An 18322-nucleotide genomic window follows, 5' to 3' on the forward strand; every position below is an offset into this window, starting at 1 on the left:
GATCTTCAATAACAAAATAAATAATAGAAAGCCCACCTTCACGTGGAAACTGAACAACACTCTTCTCAATGATACCTTGGTCAAGGAAGGAATAAAGAAAGAAATTAAGGACTTTTTAGAGTTCAATGAAAATGAAGCCACAAAATACCCAAACTTATGGGACGCAATGAAAGCATTTTTAAGAGGAAAACTCATAGCTCTGAGTGCCTCCAAAAGGAAACTAGAGAGAGCACACATTAGCAGCTTGACAACACACCTAAAAGCACTAGAACAAAAGGAAGCAAATTCACCCAAGAGGAGTAGACGGCAAGAAATAATCAAACTCAGGGGTGAAATCAACCAAGTGGAAACAAGAAAAACTATTCAAAGAATCAACCAATCAAGGAGCTGGTTCTTTGAGAAAATCAACAAGATAGATAAACCCTTAGCCAGACTCACTAGAGGGCACAGGGAAAGCATCGTAATTAACAAAATCAGAAATGAAAAAGGAGACATAACAACAGATCCTGAAGACATCCAAAACACCATCAGATCCTTCTACCAAAGGCTATACTCAACAAAACTGGAGAACCTGGATGAAATGGACAAGTTCCTAGACAGATACCAGGTACCAAAGTTGAATCAAGATCAGGTTAATGATCTAAACAGCCCTATATCCCCCAAAGAAATAGAAGCAGTCATTAATAGTCTCCCAACTAAAAAAAGCCCAGGACCAGATGGGTTTAGTGCAGAGTTCTATCAGACCTTCAAAGAAGATCTAATCCCAGTTCTTCACAAACTATTCCACAAAATAGAAACAGAAGGTACTCTACCCAACTCATTCTATGAAGCCACAATTACTCTGATACCTAAACCACAAAAAGACCCAACAAAGATAGAAAACTTCAGACCAATATCCCTTATGAATATTGATGCAAAAATCCTCAATAAAGTTCTTGCTAACCGAATCCAAGAACACATCAAAACAATCATCCATCCTGACCAAGTAGGTTTCATCCCAGGGATGCAGGGATGGTTCAATATACGGAAATCCATCAACGTAATCCAGTATATAAACAAACTCAAAGACAAAAACCACATGGTCATCTCGTTAGATGCGGAAAAAGCATTTGACAAGATCCAACACCCATTCATGATAAAAGTCTTGGAAAGATCAGGAATTCAAGGCCCATACCTAAACATGATAAAAGCAATCTACAGCAAACCAGTAGCCAACATCAAAGTAAATGGTGAGAAGCTTGAAGCAATCCCTCTAAAATCAGGGACTAGACAAGGCTGTCCACTTTCTCCATACCTATTCAACATTGTACTTGAAGTCCTAGCCAGAGCAATTCGACAACAAAAGGAGATCAAAGGGATACAAATTGGAAAAGAGGAAGTCAAAATATCACTTTTTGCAGATGATATGATAGTATATATAAGTGACCCTAAAAATTCCACCAGAGAACTCCTAAGCCTGATAAACAGCTTCGGTGAAGTAGCTGGATATAAAATTAACTCAAACAAATCAATGGCCTTTCTCTACACAAAGAATAAACAGGCTGAGAAAGAAATTAGGGAAACAACACCCTTCTCAATAGTCACAAATAATATAAAATATCTTGGTGTGACTCTAACTAAGGAAGTGAAAGATCTGTATAATAAAAACTTCAAGTCTCTGAAGAAAGAAATTATAGAAGATCTCAGAAGATGGAAAGATCTCCCATGCTCATGGATTGGCAGGATCAACATTGTAAAAATGGCTATCTTGCCAAAAGCAATCTACAGATTCAATGCAATCCCCATCAAAATTCCAAATCAATTCTTCAACGAATTAGAAAGTACAATCTGCAAATTCATCTGGAATAACAAAAAACCTAGGATAGCAAAAACTCTTCTCAAGGATAAAAGAACCTCTGGTGGAATCACCATGCCGGACCTAAAGCTCTACTACAGAGCAATTGTGATAAAAACTGCATGGTACTGGTATAGTGACAGACAAATAGACCAATGGAATAGAATTGAAGACCCAGAAATGAACCCACACACCTATGGTCACTTGATCTTCGACAAGGGAGCTAAAAACATCCAGTGGAAGAAAGACAGCATTTTCAACAAATGGTGCTGGCACAACTGGTTGTTAACATGTAGAAGAATGCGAATCGATCCATTCCTATCTCCTTGTACTAAGGTCAAGTCTAAGTGGATCAAGGAACTTCACATAAAACCAGAGACACTGAAACTTATAGAGGAGAAAGTGGGGAAAAGCCTTGAAGATATGGGCACAGGGGAAAAATTCCTGAATAGAACAGTAATGGCTTGTGCTGTAAGATCGAGAATTGACAAGTGGGACCTCATGAAACTACAAAGCTTCTGCAAGGCTAAAGACACCATCAATAAGACAAAAAAACCACCAACAGATTGGGAAAGGATCTTCACCTATCCTAAATCAGATAAGGGACTAATATCCAATATATATAAAGAACTCAAGAAGGTGGACTCCAGAAAGTCAAATAACCCCATTAAAAAATGGGGCTCAGAACTGAACAAAGAATTCTCACCTGAGGAATACCGAATGGCAGAGAAGCACCTGAAAAAATGTTCAACATCCTTAATCATCAGGGAAATGCAAATCAAAACAACCCTGAGATTCCACCTCACACCAGTCAGAATGGCTAAGATCAAAAATTCAGGTGACAGCAGATGCTGGCGAGGATGTGGAGAAAGAGGAACACTCCTCCATTGTTGGTGGGATTGCAAGCTTGTACAACCACTCTGGAAATCAGTCTGGCGGTTCCTCAGAAAATTGGACATAGTACTACCGGAGGATCCAGCAATACCTCTCCTGGGCATATATCCAGAAGATGTCCCAACCGGTAAAAAGGACACATGCTCCACTATGTTCATAGCAGCCCTATTTATAATAGCCAGAAGCTGGAAAGAACCCAGATGTCCCTCAACAGAGGAATGGATACAGAAATTATGGTACATTTACACAATGGAGTACTACTCAGCTATTAAAAAGAATGAATTTATGAAATTCCTAGCCAAATGGATGGACCTGGAGGGCATCATCTTGAGTGAAGTAACACAATCACAAAAGAACTCACACAATATGTATTCATTGATAAGTGGATATTAGCCCAAAACTTAGGATACCCAAGATATAAGATACAATTTGCTAAACGCAGGAAACTCAAGAAGAATGAAGACCAAAGTGTGGACACTGTGCACCTTCTTAGAATTGGGAACAAAACACCCAGGGAAGGAGCTACAGAGACAAAGTTCGTAGCTGTGATGAAAGGATGGACCATTTAGAGACTGCTGTATCCAGGGATCCGTCCCATAATCAGCTTCTAAACGCTGACACCATTGCATACACTAGCAAGATCTTGCTGAAAGGACCCAAATATAGCTGTCTCTTGTGAGACGATGCCGGGGCCTAGCAAACACAGGAGTGGATGTTCACAGTCAGCTATTGGATGTATCACAGGGCTCCCAATGGAGAAACTAGAGAAAGTACCCAAGGAGCTAAAGGGATCTGCAACCCTATTGTTGGAACAACATGATGTACTAACCGGAACCCTGGAGCTCTTGTCTCTAGCTGCATATGTATCGAAAGATGGCCTAGTCGGCCATCAATGGAAAGAGAGGCCCATTGGACTTGCAAACTTTATATGCCCCAATATAGGGGAATGCCAGGGCCAAAAGAATGGGAATGGGTGGGTAGGGAAGTGGGGGGCGCTATGGGGGACTTTTGGGATAGTATTGGAAATGTAATTGAGGAAATTATGTAATAAAAATATTAAAAAAAAAAAAAAATAAATAAAGTGCTGCCGAGTACCTGCAACAAAAAAAAAAAAAAAAAAAAAAAAAAAGAAACAGACTTTATTAGAGAAAGACAAGCTAATTCTCTTGTGAATACAGCCACAAAACCCCCACAAGGAAATTGAAGCTTATCTTCACACAAATATCTGCCATTATTCACAACACAAAACCAGAAGCAATTCAAATGTCTACCAACTGAAGAATGAGAAGAAAACAATGTTAGATGTGTCTACACAATTGAATCTTGTTTGACCTTTAAAGGAAAACAAGTACTGACATGTGCTAAAACATGAAAGAACCAACCACATAAAGTTACACACCCTATTATTTCATTTATATGAATACCCAGAATAGGTAAACTCATAGAGGCAGAATGTAACTAGTGGGTACCAGAGAATAAAAAGAGAAAATCCAGAGAAAAACTGGCAATAGGCATAGGGCTTATTATTTTTATTCACTTTATACGACCCCTCCCAACCCTACCCTCATAACCCTCTGCCTTTTCTCCTCAGAGAAGGGGAGGGCCCTGCAGATACTAACCCACTCTGGCACTTGCCACAGCAGGACTAACCACCTCCTCTCCCACTGAGGCCAGGCCAGGCAGCTCAGCTAGGGGAAAGGTATCCACAGGCAGGCAACAGAGTCAGAGACAGCCTCTGGCTCCAACTATTGGGGGACCCACATGAAGGCCAGGCTGCTTATTTGCTACATATGTGTAGGGTCCTAGGTCTAGCCCAAGAATGCTCTTTGGTTGGTGGTTTAGTCTCTGTGAACACCCATAGGCCCAGGATACTTGATTCTGTAGGTCTTCTTGTGGTGTCCTTGACTCCCCCCCACCCCCAATTCTTTCCTCCACTCTTCCACAATACTCCCTGAGCTCTGCCTCATGTGTGGCTGTGGGCCTCTGCATCTGTTTCTACCCGCTGCTGGATGAAGGCTCTCAGAAGACAGTTATGCGAGGCTCTTGTCTGCAAGCATAACGGAGTATCATTAATAGTGTCAGGAATTGGCTCTCTCCCATGGGATAAGTCTCAAGTTGGGCCAACCATTGATTAGCCATTTCCTCAATCTCTGCTCCATCTTTATCCCTGCACATCTTGTAGGTAGGACAAATTTTAGGTTGAAGATTTTGAGGGTGGGTTGGTGTACCCCTCCCTCCACTGGAAGTCCTGCCTGGCTACAGGAGGTGGCCACTTCAGGCTTCACATCCCCCACTGCTAGGGGTCTCCCCTAGGGTCACCTTCGTAGTTCCCAGGAACCTCCCCCATCCCAGGTCTTCGATTGTCCCAGAGGTGCTCCCCCCTGCTGATTTCCATTCTCTCTCCCAGCTCTCTTCCCACCCTCACACCTGAACCTCAGCCCTGTTCCCCTCCCTACCTCCTCCCCACCCAGTTCCCTCCTTCCCTCCATCTACCTCAAACGGCCATTTTATTTCCCCTTCTCAGTGAAATTCAAGCATCTTCCATAGGTCTTATTTTTAAGATAACAGAACCTTTCTGAAATTAGTGGTAGTGATTATGTAACCTTAAAAAATTACTAAAGAGCAATGAATTGTATACTCTAAAGGGGTCAGTTTTATAACATGTCAATCATATCTCAAAAAAAAAAAAGAGCTGATTTTCTTTTAAGAAATAGATTTGTGTGTGTGTGTGTGTGTGTGTGTATGTGTGTGTGTGTGTGTTTATCCATATGCTTGGCACACATGTGGAGATCAGAGGAATGCTTTTTGGAATTGGTTGTCTCCTTCTACCGCATGTGTTCCAGGGACAGAAGTCAGGTCATCAGGCTTGGTGGCCAAATGCCTTTCTGCACGGAGCCATCTTTGCTGGTCCTAATGCTGGTGTTCTTTTTTAGATACTGGTTTGGGCTTACAGGTCATAGTTTCCAAACTCACTATTGTAGCCCATTTGAGTGTGAGCTTTCCGTTACTGCAACAATTGAGGTGATCAACTTACTAAGAAAAGCTGCTCCTTTTTTGTTTTTGTTTTTTCATGTAATGAGCAGACTGTTTTATTAAGTTACTGCATCCTTTACTATCGCACCTACAGTGACCAGGTTTTCGGGTAGCTTCATGCAGAGAGGCATGGCTTGCTTATCAACCTAACAGGTACAGAACCATATATGATTATGGCCCTAACCTGAGTTTTCCTTGACATTGAGACAAGCACCTTCTCTCCAATGCATTTCTCATTCTTCTCAGGTCTGTGTGTGTCACTTCTCTTTTTCTATGCTGCTGCCTTTTTCTGACTAGTTTGCATAAAATGAAGGGGACTGCATTTTGTTCATTTACTATGTTAGAATTCATCTCAGATTTACTCGGAGACTTTTCCCCCTCATTCAAGTGACTTAGATGAGTTAGCAGTTTTCTCCAACGTCAGTACCCTTTGTTTCTGGTTTAAAGACTCTCTCTTCATATAGAAGACAAGAGGCACTCTATACAGTTCCCCTAAATGTTTCTTTTCTTTTTTTTTAACACTTCATTTTTTTTATTAGATATTTTCTTCATTTACATTTCAAATGCTATCCCAAGAAAGTTCCTTATACCCTCCCTCCACCCTGCTCCCCAACCCACCTACTCCTGCTTCCTGGCCCTGGCATTCCCATGGACTGGGGCATATAATTTTTGCAAGACCAAGGGCCTCTCCTCCCATTGATGGCCGACTAGGACATCCTCTGCTACATATACAACTAGAGACACAGTTCTGGAGGGTGGGGGTGGGTACTGGTTAGTTCATATTGTTGTTCCTCCTATAGAGTTGCAGACCTTTTTAGCTCCTTGGGTACTTTCTCTAGCTTCTTCTTTAGGGGATCTGTTTTCCATCTAATAGATGACTGTGAGCATCCACTTCTGTATTTGCCAGGCACTGGCATAGCCTCACAAGAGACAGCTATATCTGGGTCCTGTTGGGAAAATCTTGCTGGCATATGCAATAGTGTCTGGGTTTGGTGGTTGTATATGGTATGGATCCCCAGGTGGAGCAGTCTCTGGATGGCCCTTCCTTCCATCTCAGCTCAGAACTTTGTCTCTGTAACTCCTTCCATGGGTATTTTCCCCCTATTCTAAGAAGGAACGAAGTATCCACACTTTGGTCTTCCTTCTTCTTGAGTTTCATGTGTTTTGCGAATTGTATTGTGATTGGGTTACCTCACTCAGGATGATATCCTCCAGATGTATCCATTTGCCTAAGAATTTCATGAATTCATTGTTTTTAATTGCTGAGTAGTACTCCATTGTGTAAATGTACCACATTTTCTGCATCCATTCCTCTGTTGAGGGACATCTGGGTTCTTTCCAGCTTCTGGCTATTATAAATAAGGCTGCTATGAATATAGTGGAGCATGTGTCCTTCTTACCGGTTGGAACATCTTCTGGGTATATGCCCAGGAGAGGTATTACGGGATCTTCCAGTAGTACTATGTCCAGTTTTCTGAGGAACTGACAGACTGATTTCCAGAGTGGTTGTATCAGCTTGCAATCCCACCAACAATGGAGGAGTGTTCCTCTTTCTCCACATCCTCACCAGCATCTGCTGTCACCTGAATTTTTGATCTTAGCCATCCTGACTGATGTGAGGTAGAATCTCAGGGTTGTTTTGATTTGCATTTCCCTGATGATTAAGGATGTTGAACATTTTTTCAGGTGTTTTTCAAAGCTGCTCCTTTTGACTCAGCATTTTAGAGAATTCAGTCTAAGATTAATTAATTGGTCCCTTTGCTTTGGGTGGGCATCACATCATGATGGGTCCACGTGACAGAGTTCATGTTCACACATGGCCAGGATTGGAAAAGAAAAATGAGAAGGACTAGGGCCCCCATCATCCCCTTTAAAGGCATATCCTCAATGAGTACCCACTATGCCCCATCTCCTCCATGGTCAACAACCTCCTACTAGTGCCACAGGATGTGGCCAAGCCTTTATGCACATCAGCTTTGGGAAGTCATTCCTGATCCATCCTATAGACTGACCCAGAGGCTAAGTCATATGATAGTGTTCATTTTAAAACAAAAAGGCTACAGAGAGGAATTTGTATTCCACATATAGAAGACCCGAGGGTACAGATGTTTTTAAATCCATTTGACAATGTTTGAAGCCAAATTTGTCACTAGGCAGCCATATCTTCGTGGAGACAATAAGCTCTGGTATGTATCTAAGGTATTCAACACTGTAGGAGCTCAGAGTGTGTTAACTGTTTAGGATTTGTTCCAACTGAAAAGCAGTAAGCAGTTTAATAAGGTGATATTTTTTTCATTTGTGGCACAAAAGTTCTAATCACAAGTGACGTTTAACAAGAGCGTCTCCTGAACTGCATCATTCACCTCACGTTCAGACCGTGAGGTGGTGGCAGGGGTGGTGAGGGTAGGTCACTAATACATACTAGGATAAATGCTTTTATCTCTAGAATTGATTGTTAGCACTTTTCAAAGGCTTTTCTTCTTCAATACCTGAAATACATTGTGGGAAATTAATTGGTATTCTCAATCTAATTTCTAGTGTCAGCTGTGACATCACAAAGCAAGCTCCCAGATGGCACCAACTGGGCCCTTTATCAGTGGCTTTAGCCTCAATGCCAAAACAAAATGTGCCTGGCAGCCTGATCAAAATTTACATGCAGAGGAGTAGCCTCTTGTGAATGAATTTCAGCAGAGAGTCAATGAATTAATAGGTAATGGTCCTGTGACAGAATCTTTACAGGTTTTAAATCATAACACAGTAAGTCAGGGATAAATCTCAGACCTGAAATACATGTAAAATAAAACCACAGAATTGGAAGTAAAACAATTTCTGAAGGAAAAAAATCCAAAGGAATTAGAACCCACATTATTTTTTCAGTTAGAAGTTAATGTCTTAAAAAAAAAACCACACACATATTATTTTAAAGCCCGTTTAGTTTTCAATTCAAGAGCTTCACTGGGTTCCAGTGCTGTTAGTCCTTTGTTCCGTATGAGGGCCCCTGGGAAGGGTTCCATCTTTCACTATTATCTCTAACGTGCTTGTCAGATCTGCATACTCTTTTGTTCCTTCCACAGCTCTCAGCCATCTGTCATGTTTTCTGAGGAGCCTGAAAAACACATTTAGGCTAAACCATATGATCTTAAAACCTGCCACTGTGTCGTAGACAAGGGCTATTTTTTTCTTTCTTTTTAGCAGAAATATGACCCCTTTCCCTTTAAGAGCTTCAGCTTAATCCTGAAAGCAGTCTGCAGTCTGACAATGTCAGGTTTGAGTGTGTGTGCTTGAGTAAAGTACCTGAATAGTACATGCTTCAGTGTAGCCTGACTTTCTCATCGATTTTGCTCAAACTGGGTGTGCTCAAAGAGCCATTTGTCATATTGTGCCTCTTTGGGATTTTGAAAATTATTTTTAATAATTAGAATTCTGTGTCTACATGTGTACAGTGTGTATGTGTGTCACATATATACAGGCGCACGTGCACATGTATTTGTGTTCTTTTAGAGGACAGAGATCAACATCACGTATCTTTTCTTTCTTTCTTTCTTTTTTTTTTATAGGTCTCTACCTTATTTTTTGAGACAGGTCTCTTCCTGAGCTCAGAGGGCAGAGCTCACCAATTGACTAGACTGGCTTCCCAGAAAGGTCTGGGGAATCCTCCTGTCTCTATCTACCCACCTCTAGAGCTATAGATGTATATGATCACACCTATCTTTTATGTGGGTGCTAGGGATCCAGGCTCAGGTTTCCCATGCTTGGGGAGCCTGCACCACCTGAGCCATCTTGTCACTCCCCTTGAGTCCTCCAGGATTTGGCTCTCCCCCCTCCAATGCATTTCCTTTAATCACCCTCAATCACACACTCCCATGGCCAACGTCCCAAAGCCAGCTCACCAATTAGTGCTACAACTCAACAACTCTTCCAGCTCTTCACCTCCATCCCACTGTTTGTATCCTTTTAAAAACTCTGCATCACCTCCCTCATGTTTTAGCTTGCCTACTGACCTTGGTTGGAATATCCATGGTCTTTAGACATACTGTAGTCCACCTGCCTTCCTCTCTGCCTGCTCATCTGGCAAAGCTCTATCTCTGCTCAAACTCTACGTTCAAATTACCTTGTGCCTGCATCCTGGCACAAGTAAAAACGTCTGTAAGGATAGTCGTATATTTAAAGTTCATGCTCTAAGTCTTAAGTGTTCTGAAGCCTTCTCCACAGTTATTCCCAAGCCTAAATCTCCCATCCCGTCCAAAATTCCTTCCTGTTCTCATGTAGATCTCTCCTTCACCATCATGCTATATTTCCTATATAAAAATATTCTTCACAGTCTCTACAAACCCTTCCTAGGGACTTTCCCTGTTTTGCTTTCTTCCATCTTTTCTCTCTCCTCAATCCATGGTTTTTGGATGGCTGACGACACCACTCTATCACATGCGTTCTTTCAATAGTTCCTGATGATTCCATGTTGCCAAACAAGAAATGAAGCCCTACCCCATCTACATTGACCTTCAAGTACCTCACAGGTAGACAACCTGCATTTCTTTGATGACAGTCTTCCCTGCCTGATATTTCCATAGTTGGCAACTTCTTGTGGTTAAGAGCACACATTCAGTGCTTGCCATTCTTAGGAAACCAAACAATAAGAAAGACTGGCATTTATGCCAGGCATGGTGATGCCATCTGTAATGCCAACACTCAGGAGGCTGAGGCAGGAGGATGGGGAGTGCGAGACCAAGCAGCCTGGGCTGCACAGCGAGAATCTGTCTTTTAAAAAAGAAGGAAAGAAAAGAATAAGAAAATAAAAAAGAAGAACTAGGAGTAACTGAAGCTTCTCAAAGTTGCAGAGATTTCAGAGGCAGGGCCAGCACAGGGATGATTTAGTAAATGGGATGCCACTTGGCTTGACAAACAAACCTTCAGCAACCTGAGACCCACTACCTACATCAAGTTGCACATTTACCCAGTTCTAAACAATGCAGATCTTCTCCAAACACATCCTAAACATATCTTGTAAGTAAGGAAACTAAGCCAAACTAGCCTGAACTGGTTCGGGGTGCATGTGCAGAAAGTCAAATTGGTTCTTTGGATAAACTTTTAGAGATTTCTTTCCTTATTTACTATATTATGCCTATGGGTGTATGTAAAATTAAAATCAGATGCATCATGGGAAAGGGCATGCACAGTAATCAAAGACTTATGTAAGCCTGTCAATGAAATCACCGTGTCTTATCCTCATGCAGCCAACTCCTCTCCCTGTTGTACTATCACCCAGTGCTCTTGAGTAAATCTCACTCGTAGCCTCTTGTTCATGTGAAATGCATCTATCCTGTACTTGCATTTTCTGAATGTTGCTGTTGTGAAATCTGTGTGTACCTTAGTTCTTTGAACAAAATAGCAAGACCTTGAAACACCCTCTAGACAAATGCCATTGGTAACAGTTTCAAGTGAATGTATGCAGGTATACTTTTTGTGCTTTAAATACTTGCATATTTTTTACTTTTGAAAGTCATAACCTTCTTCCATTTAAATATACTCCGGTTGCCACTTAAAGATAGAGACTGTATCCACCAGTATGTAGAACACACAGTGTTGGCTTTCCAGTCCTTACTCTCTGGCACTGGGCCATGTGCTCCCATCTTTGTAAGAAGTTTTCCTACCTAAAAAGTAGATACAATGATCCTTGCGTAAGACAAGAAATATGGATGTGTGCATATATGAGTGTGCTCACTCCTAATATTAGATACTCACCTTGAATCCACAATGCTTTCCTCTTGTTCACTCGCCTGCTTATAATCTCTCTTGGGAAACAACCAGGGTACATGACCTTAGAATACCTTCTCATATAAACTCTCCTTATGATGGAACACATATCAGAGTCTCTTTATTCCTTGGGGGAGATAAGGAAATATGACTGATTTCACAGACTCTAAGATGATGAAGGACTCATTGAGAAACAAGAGAGTAAGTGGCTAAGTCAAGGAGTAAGGAACCTCTGGCATTTGGGTGAGATGTTGAACAACAGGTTACCAAACTGCATGGCATATTTGGTCTCCCTGAGTCTCCAAACAGTAAGATGCTGTTCATAGGCCTTCCAAATCTTCATCCCCAGTCACTGGGCCAACCACAAACTTCCAACTACTTCCTGAGAGTTTGGGGATGAACCAACAGCACAGCCATTTCCTGCTCCTTATTTCACAGCCCATGTGCCTTCAGAGTGAGATGTGCTAACGAGGCAACCCATAGGTGTGTTTCTCTACAAGTCTTTACATTGTGTTAATGGCCCTCTAAGCTGAAAGCTTTTGAGTGTTTTAAGCTAATTCTGGAACGTGCTAAGCATGTTAGCTGAAGGGTGGATACATGAGGATCTGACCCTACTGAATGGAATCAGAGGAGGATCTTTTGATGAGCAATTTGTGGAGAAAGAGCCGCGTCGACATGATAATTGTACGACTATACTTCAGGAAAGCCATTGTTCCCCTTCCTTGCTTATGACAGCACAAGTAAAATTAGGATCTTCACTTTACTCTTCAAAGGGACTTATGAAGCTAAGGATAGAAGTCCCAAGGACACTGTAATAGGCCAGTGTGAGCAGGAGCTGCCAATGGTGTCTGCCTCCTGGTCCTCACCTGCAGTGTTACTGTCCGCAAGACTGTAGGCGGGGCCTAGTAGCCCATTTCTAAGGAATATGAGGGAAACGGTGTGATATCATTTCTAAGACTCAGAAAGACCAGAGTTCGTTCTTTCTCACTCCAGATTTTCTCACTTTGCCTGTTCTCCTGAGGGAAGATGTTAGGTTGTGAACTTCACTTTGGAAAGGTCCACTCAGCAAAAGCTGCCAGGTGGCATAAAGAAACACCTCCATCCCAACAAACCATGAAGAATCCTGCCAATAGCCACACGCACAGCTTAGATATGGGTCAGCCCTGGACTATATGAGAAACTCTGTAGCAGGAGATCTAAGAAAAGCATGACAGATTCATGGAAAACAGGAGAATAAATATTTGTTGCTAAGCCACTGAGTTTGGGGACATTTGTTACATGTTTACATATAACTAATATGTTCATTTTACTCTCAGTGGACAGGAAGCACTCACTTACGGTATGGTTCACGACTTACAGTCCTTAAGGAAAAAAATCCAGATTTATATATTTAAAGAAAAATACAAAAACTTTCCAGAACATATTTGTTAGAAAAATTAAATTTGTTAGAAAAAATAAACACTTTATGGCAGCATGGCTGAGAGGAGGAGGGAACACCCAGAAGCATAAATCCTGTTTTCATACCATGAACTCTGTGGATCTGAGCATATGTAGACCTTCTCTGAATTCAGTTTCTTCATGAAAAAAGCTGGTGACAGGGCTGGTCTTTAAGAACTAAGATGACACATATCCTGTGACACTGTGACTTGAGGTACTTGGGAAAGTCATTTGCCCCAATCTCTTTCTCATTAGCGAGAGACGCTGTCTTTAGGGTTGTTCCTTAGCTTTTCCAGGCACTGTTCTTGAAGCTAATAAACCAGGGGAGAAATTTGGGATATATGGAGAAGCACTTCCTACTCTACCCTTAAGGCTGGTGTGGAGGCTGAGTCTTTAGCTGTCGTCAAGCCACACACAGAGGTGGTGACAGCAGTGCAGACAACAGGTTTCACAAGTTTGAGGATCTATGTGATCGCCTCCCGTTTGATAGATGTGACTTACTACACAGCCCTCTCACCACAAGGAAGTTTAGAGCAACGTCAAGTTCAATCACAGCTACTGTGTGAAGCTTGATGGTCCCTAGGATTGCATGGACTTTCGGCTTCTGGCTTCTCACATGAATTTCATTTTAACTCAGCTTAACTTCTTTATGAAAAATGTTGGAGGCATAGAAAACGAATCTTTCCCACTCCAATGTGACAATTTAAGCATAATTAACAAATCTAGAGGTTGCTTTCTTGATTATTTTCAGAATTAATTTGCTTTGGTGTTAAGGTAGGGCAAAGGTTTAAATTAAAATAATTTGGAAAAAGCATACATTTGAAAAATGAAAGAAAACACACATTACAACAATATTTGTACCGTTTTTATTTGTAAAAAATAACCATCTGAATGCATGTCCACTGTATATTACAGGTAAGTACTTCATTGCATTATTAGAGCATTCAGTAGTTAGGAAAGTATTAAACTGTGCTTGAGAAGATTCATACCGGTCCAAAGTCCTTCACTGAACCGAAAGCCATTTTTCCTCATTTTTACACTCAGAACATTTATCAAAGTCATTCAATTCCAATGTCTACATCTTAAAGTACAGACAAAACTCCCACTGAAATCATCACATAATAGTTTATGCTGTTACACATATGTTTTACAAAATGTAACACTGGCACAAGATGTGTATCACCGTGCTTTGCAAGGATATATTGCACATGCTGAAACATCGTCTGTAGACAAAGCTACTGAACAAAGGATACTTGCATTGAGTCTTCAGATCACCATGTAGGAAACACACGGAATGACATTCTACAAACACGCTCAGATTGTCACTATCTTAAAACGCTGTTCCCCTATAATACTGACCTATGGTTTACAGTTCTGTAAGAAGAAAGCATTTTAGTACTTCAAAGTCAAACATAATTCCTCTATAGAAAACGTGAGCATTTTCATTTCAAAGCAAAGGAGGAGAGGACTAGGAAAGGAGACACTTGGTACATTCAAAGAAAGGGAAACTCACTACGATCATATTGCTCCAATAACACTCAAATGAAAAAATACAAAATGCTTCACAGAACACTTCCAGGATATACAAATATAAAAAGGCACTCTAACGTCATGTTACAAGACCACAAAGGGATGGGCTCATCAACAAGTGCAACGGATGCACCACCCAAGCTGCTCAATAGCGTGAAGCGGAGCTAGTGCAGCAAATCCACCCGGTGCTCTTGTCCCCAAGCAATGACAAGTCAAGCGGCTGCTTGCTGCCCAAAGTACCAAGACCTACCACGGTGCCCTGTTAGTAGTGATGGATAGAAATCCCCTGAGCTATTGTTTACTAGGACTTTAGGCAATTTGGAGAAAGTAATGAATTTACCAAAGATAGGCAGACACCAGTGACTAGGGAGGTACCTTCACACATGGTCCTTGTGGCTGTGGTTGACATACAGTCTGAAAACGATGCATTTAGGTAAAAGCACTGAGCAACTAAGACTAATAAAAACATTTCCCCTCAGAAAGCGGTGCTGCAAACATTTATGAGATAACTAGATACATAGAAATTTCAGCTTTCAAAAGTTATTTCTTTAAAAAAAATTTTGGTCTTGTTGGGCAGGGGGAGGAAACAGAGCGAGAGAAGAGGAGATGGGGAGACAGGCAGGTAGGCAGGCAGACAGACAGACAGACAGACAGACAAAGCAACTCAGAAGAATGGCTCTTTGTAAGCTTAATTTCCTTGTGTTTGTATACATCCTCTATCAGAATGAGCCAGGGAAGGCCAGCATAGCTCCATGGACACAATGTCTCCTGCTAGGTCACTGCCTTGTGGAAGTGACCCCCTTGCTCTGAGCTGCATCACTAGCAATGCAGGCATTTTATTTCCTGCTTTAAATGCCAACCCAGCAAGACTTCCACTTCTCACTTCTAGGAAAAGACAGGATAGTACATCACACTTCTTCAATGTGAGCACTCACTCAATCCTCAGGATTCCCTAAAGATAAGATCATTGCTGCTCATTAGTAGGTCTGTCTACTTGTTTCAAATGTACCTGCTCTAAACAAAAGGACCAGAGGGAGGGATACATTATACCCAAAGTGCAAAAACAAAATGCTGCTGGTGTAAAAATTTTTCGACGACATCAGTTTCAATTTTATAAAACTACCAAACAAGTTTTCATTTGCGAAGAACCAACAAGAGTTTTAATTAAATCCAGGATATTAAAATAGTAAGGGCAAAGCCTCTTACAGCTTGATGAAAATGATAGAACACATTACCCGGGTCTGGTCCAGCTATGATAGGATTATTTTTAAAACTCTCAAAATGCTATAAAATAGAAACTTCAAAGGAGAAGAGAAAGCCTACAGTAAAACACCGCAAACGCATGCCCTGCAGCTGCAGACTTCTCTCCTGAGTCTTCAGCTAGCGGAATAGAGCACTCAGGCTCACTCATGTTTGCTTTTTAATCCCCTTTCTTGGCATAGTGCCCATACTTGGCATCATTTCCTGTTAAGTGTCAGGACTGTGTCATTTTTGGTGTGGTTTCTGTAGTTTCTGGGTCTTTCTTTGGGCTACCTTTGTGTATATGATCTGCTACATCAGTTTTCATCACACAGAAAGGCTCTGATTAGCTATAGAATGGGGTCAAGCAATGGATAAACCCAAGGGTCAGCTGGTAGTAGTGGGAAATGCTGGGTTTAACCCCAGAGCTAATGGTTAGCCCAGAGTCAAGGGTATTTTCCCATGTACTTTGTTATTCTAAATAAGGTACATAACAGAGAGAGAGAGAGAGAGAGAGAGAGAGAGAGAGAGAGAGAGAGAGAGAGAGATATTAGAGACACAGCGACAGAGAGATATGAGAGATGAGAGACACAGAGAGAGAGAGGAGAGAGAGACAGAGACAGACAGAGATGAAGACAGAGAGCAAGCCTAAACAGAGGGTATTTCTTGGCATCTCTTTCATTTCAAATAAATATAAACACATTTACATCAAAGTATACAGACATATTCTCTAGTTTGAAAACAAAAACCTATGGTCAACACGTCATCAGTTACAAATTGTCAAGCCATCAACTAGAAATCTGCATCATTAGAAATATAAAATACAATAAAGACTGGTATGCAAAAAAGATTACATTTTAACCCCATAGAAAAGTTACTACAGTTCTCACTTGCATGTAGAAAGAAAAACATTTAAAATATCCCAGTTTAGGCAGAAGCATTTTGGTCCTCATGGAGAGCTGGTTGATGAAGTACATACATAAATATACACACATGTGTGCATGTGTATGTGCATAATTCTTAAAGTCTCATTCTTCTTTTCGTACAGCCGTTCCAGGTGGAGAACGGGGTCCATTCGACCTAGAAGCTTTGGCAGAGGGAGCAGACACAGTATTCACAATGCTGATTTCATTACCAAACAACTGGCAATTGGCTTGCACTTCCACACCAACCATTTCTGCTTCCTGCTGTCATTTCCTTGGCTCCTTTTCAGGCACACTGTCACTTGTGGCATGACCTTGGCTGAGCAGCTAATTTGCTACCCTACTATTGAAGGACAGTACCAGCCATTCTGATGCCCTTACAAAGTTAGTATTTTCATCTTAGAGCAAATTCAAATGAGTGGTAATTTCTTATTTGACTTGCATATTGTTTCAAGTTTTGGCACAATATAATTTCACCTGAAATGTTATTGGATAAATTTGGGATCCATTACTCCATTGAAAACGGACTCATACATTTCTTCGGGTGCTATTTCATTTGTATTTAACGAAAGAGCATGAACAATGTTCACATTCATCTGGCAGCTTTAACTGAGATCCTAGGAAGAAATTCTAGGCATTTACACACTTCCTATGGAGGAGGTGGGGTAGACTCCCTTAAGAGGACAATTATGTTTAAAGATGAACCTTGAACTTTGACTTCTAGTGAAGAAGTAAACATCAGAGTGAGAAGAACATCCAAGCATTTCTCATCTCCTCTTCCCGCCCCTCCCAGGGGACATGAATTTTACCTTGATCCACCTCACAGAACTCACTGGTGAGGACGTGGGAAAAAAATAACTCACTAGACTGAATATTTGTCTCTCTGTTTGCATTATCCCCAAAGATGAAGAATACTTAATTTTTTTGTCCTTACTTAAAATGAGAGGTAGACTTTCACAGAAGTACCTTAGACCTAGAGAAAACACGAAGCAAAACAAAACCCAGGCCATCTGTGTGTGTTTCAGCCTACCACCTAGTTGCCCTCTTTTGGTTGACTGACTCCTTTTCTGCTGGCTTCTGGAAGTTTGGCCTCAAATGTCTGAATACAATATAACCTGGAATTCAAGCTCCCATCCCTTCCTGAAGCACAGGTATTGGGGGAAACACCTCTACAGTCCAAAGTTAGAATGTTTCCGAATCAGAGTCATTTTCATTGTACCCATCCTCAGAGCCCACATTGTTACTGCAAAGACTAACCCTACTACCCAGATTGGAGTGGGTCATTCTGCTCAAATTGTCTTTTCTAAAACAAACGAAGTTGACAGCCGTCATTGTACTGGAAGGAGAAAAAGTCATCATGGTAGCCAGAATGAGGGCCAGGCAGTCAGCCACGTCTTTGTTAGGAGCACAAGCCAGGGCCGGGGTATGACCTGGGCATAAATGCAGACAAGGCAGTGGTTAGTCCTGGGGGTCCAGAGCTGCATGGCATTCCACAGTACATCTCCTACAATCTCGAGAGTGGAGATGTATGTTGAGTTAGAATTCATGCCAGGTAAGTGGAGTTACTTCTCACAAGTCATGCTGGGGTGAGACTTGAGTGGGACAGGGAGCACATGACATTTCATGGAAGTTCTGGGTTTAGTTTTGGCTCATATGTCTACAGAAAGCACAATATTAT

The 18322-nt window shown here is 41.4% G+C and overlaps 1 protein-coding gene across 4 annotated transcripts in view; it reads right to left on the minus strand.

Annotated features, from left to right (window-relative positions):
* Window positions 1-13810: 13810 nt before the first annotated feature.
* The window catches only part of Ankrd44 (ankyrin repeat domain 44), a 301804-nt gene continuing 297292 nt past the window's right edge, over window positions 13811-18322 (minus strand). For 3 of the 4 annotated variants that reach the window (XM_029478049.2, XM_029478052.2, XM_029478055.2), the window contains exon 28: window positions 13811-18074. In XM_029478049.2, the coding sequence (XP_029333909.1) occupies window positions 17827-18074 (248 nt within the window). In that variant the 3' untranslated portion in view covers window positions 13811-17826. The remainder of the gene's footprint in view (window positions 18075-18322) is intronic. The other variant, XM_021160936.3, reaches the window with a different exon arrangement.

Source organism: Mus caroli, unplaced genomic scaffold (genome assembly GCF_978045245.1).
Source record: "Mus caroli unplaced genomic scaffold, Mus_caroli_1 scaffold_1, whole genome shotgun sequence".
NCBI classification, from domain to species: domain Eukaryota; kingdom Metazoa; phylum Chordata; class Mammalia; order Rodentia; family Muridae; genus Mus; species Mus caroli.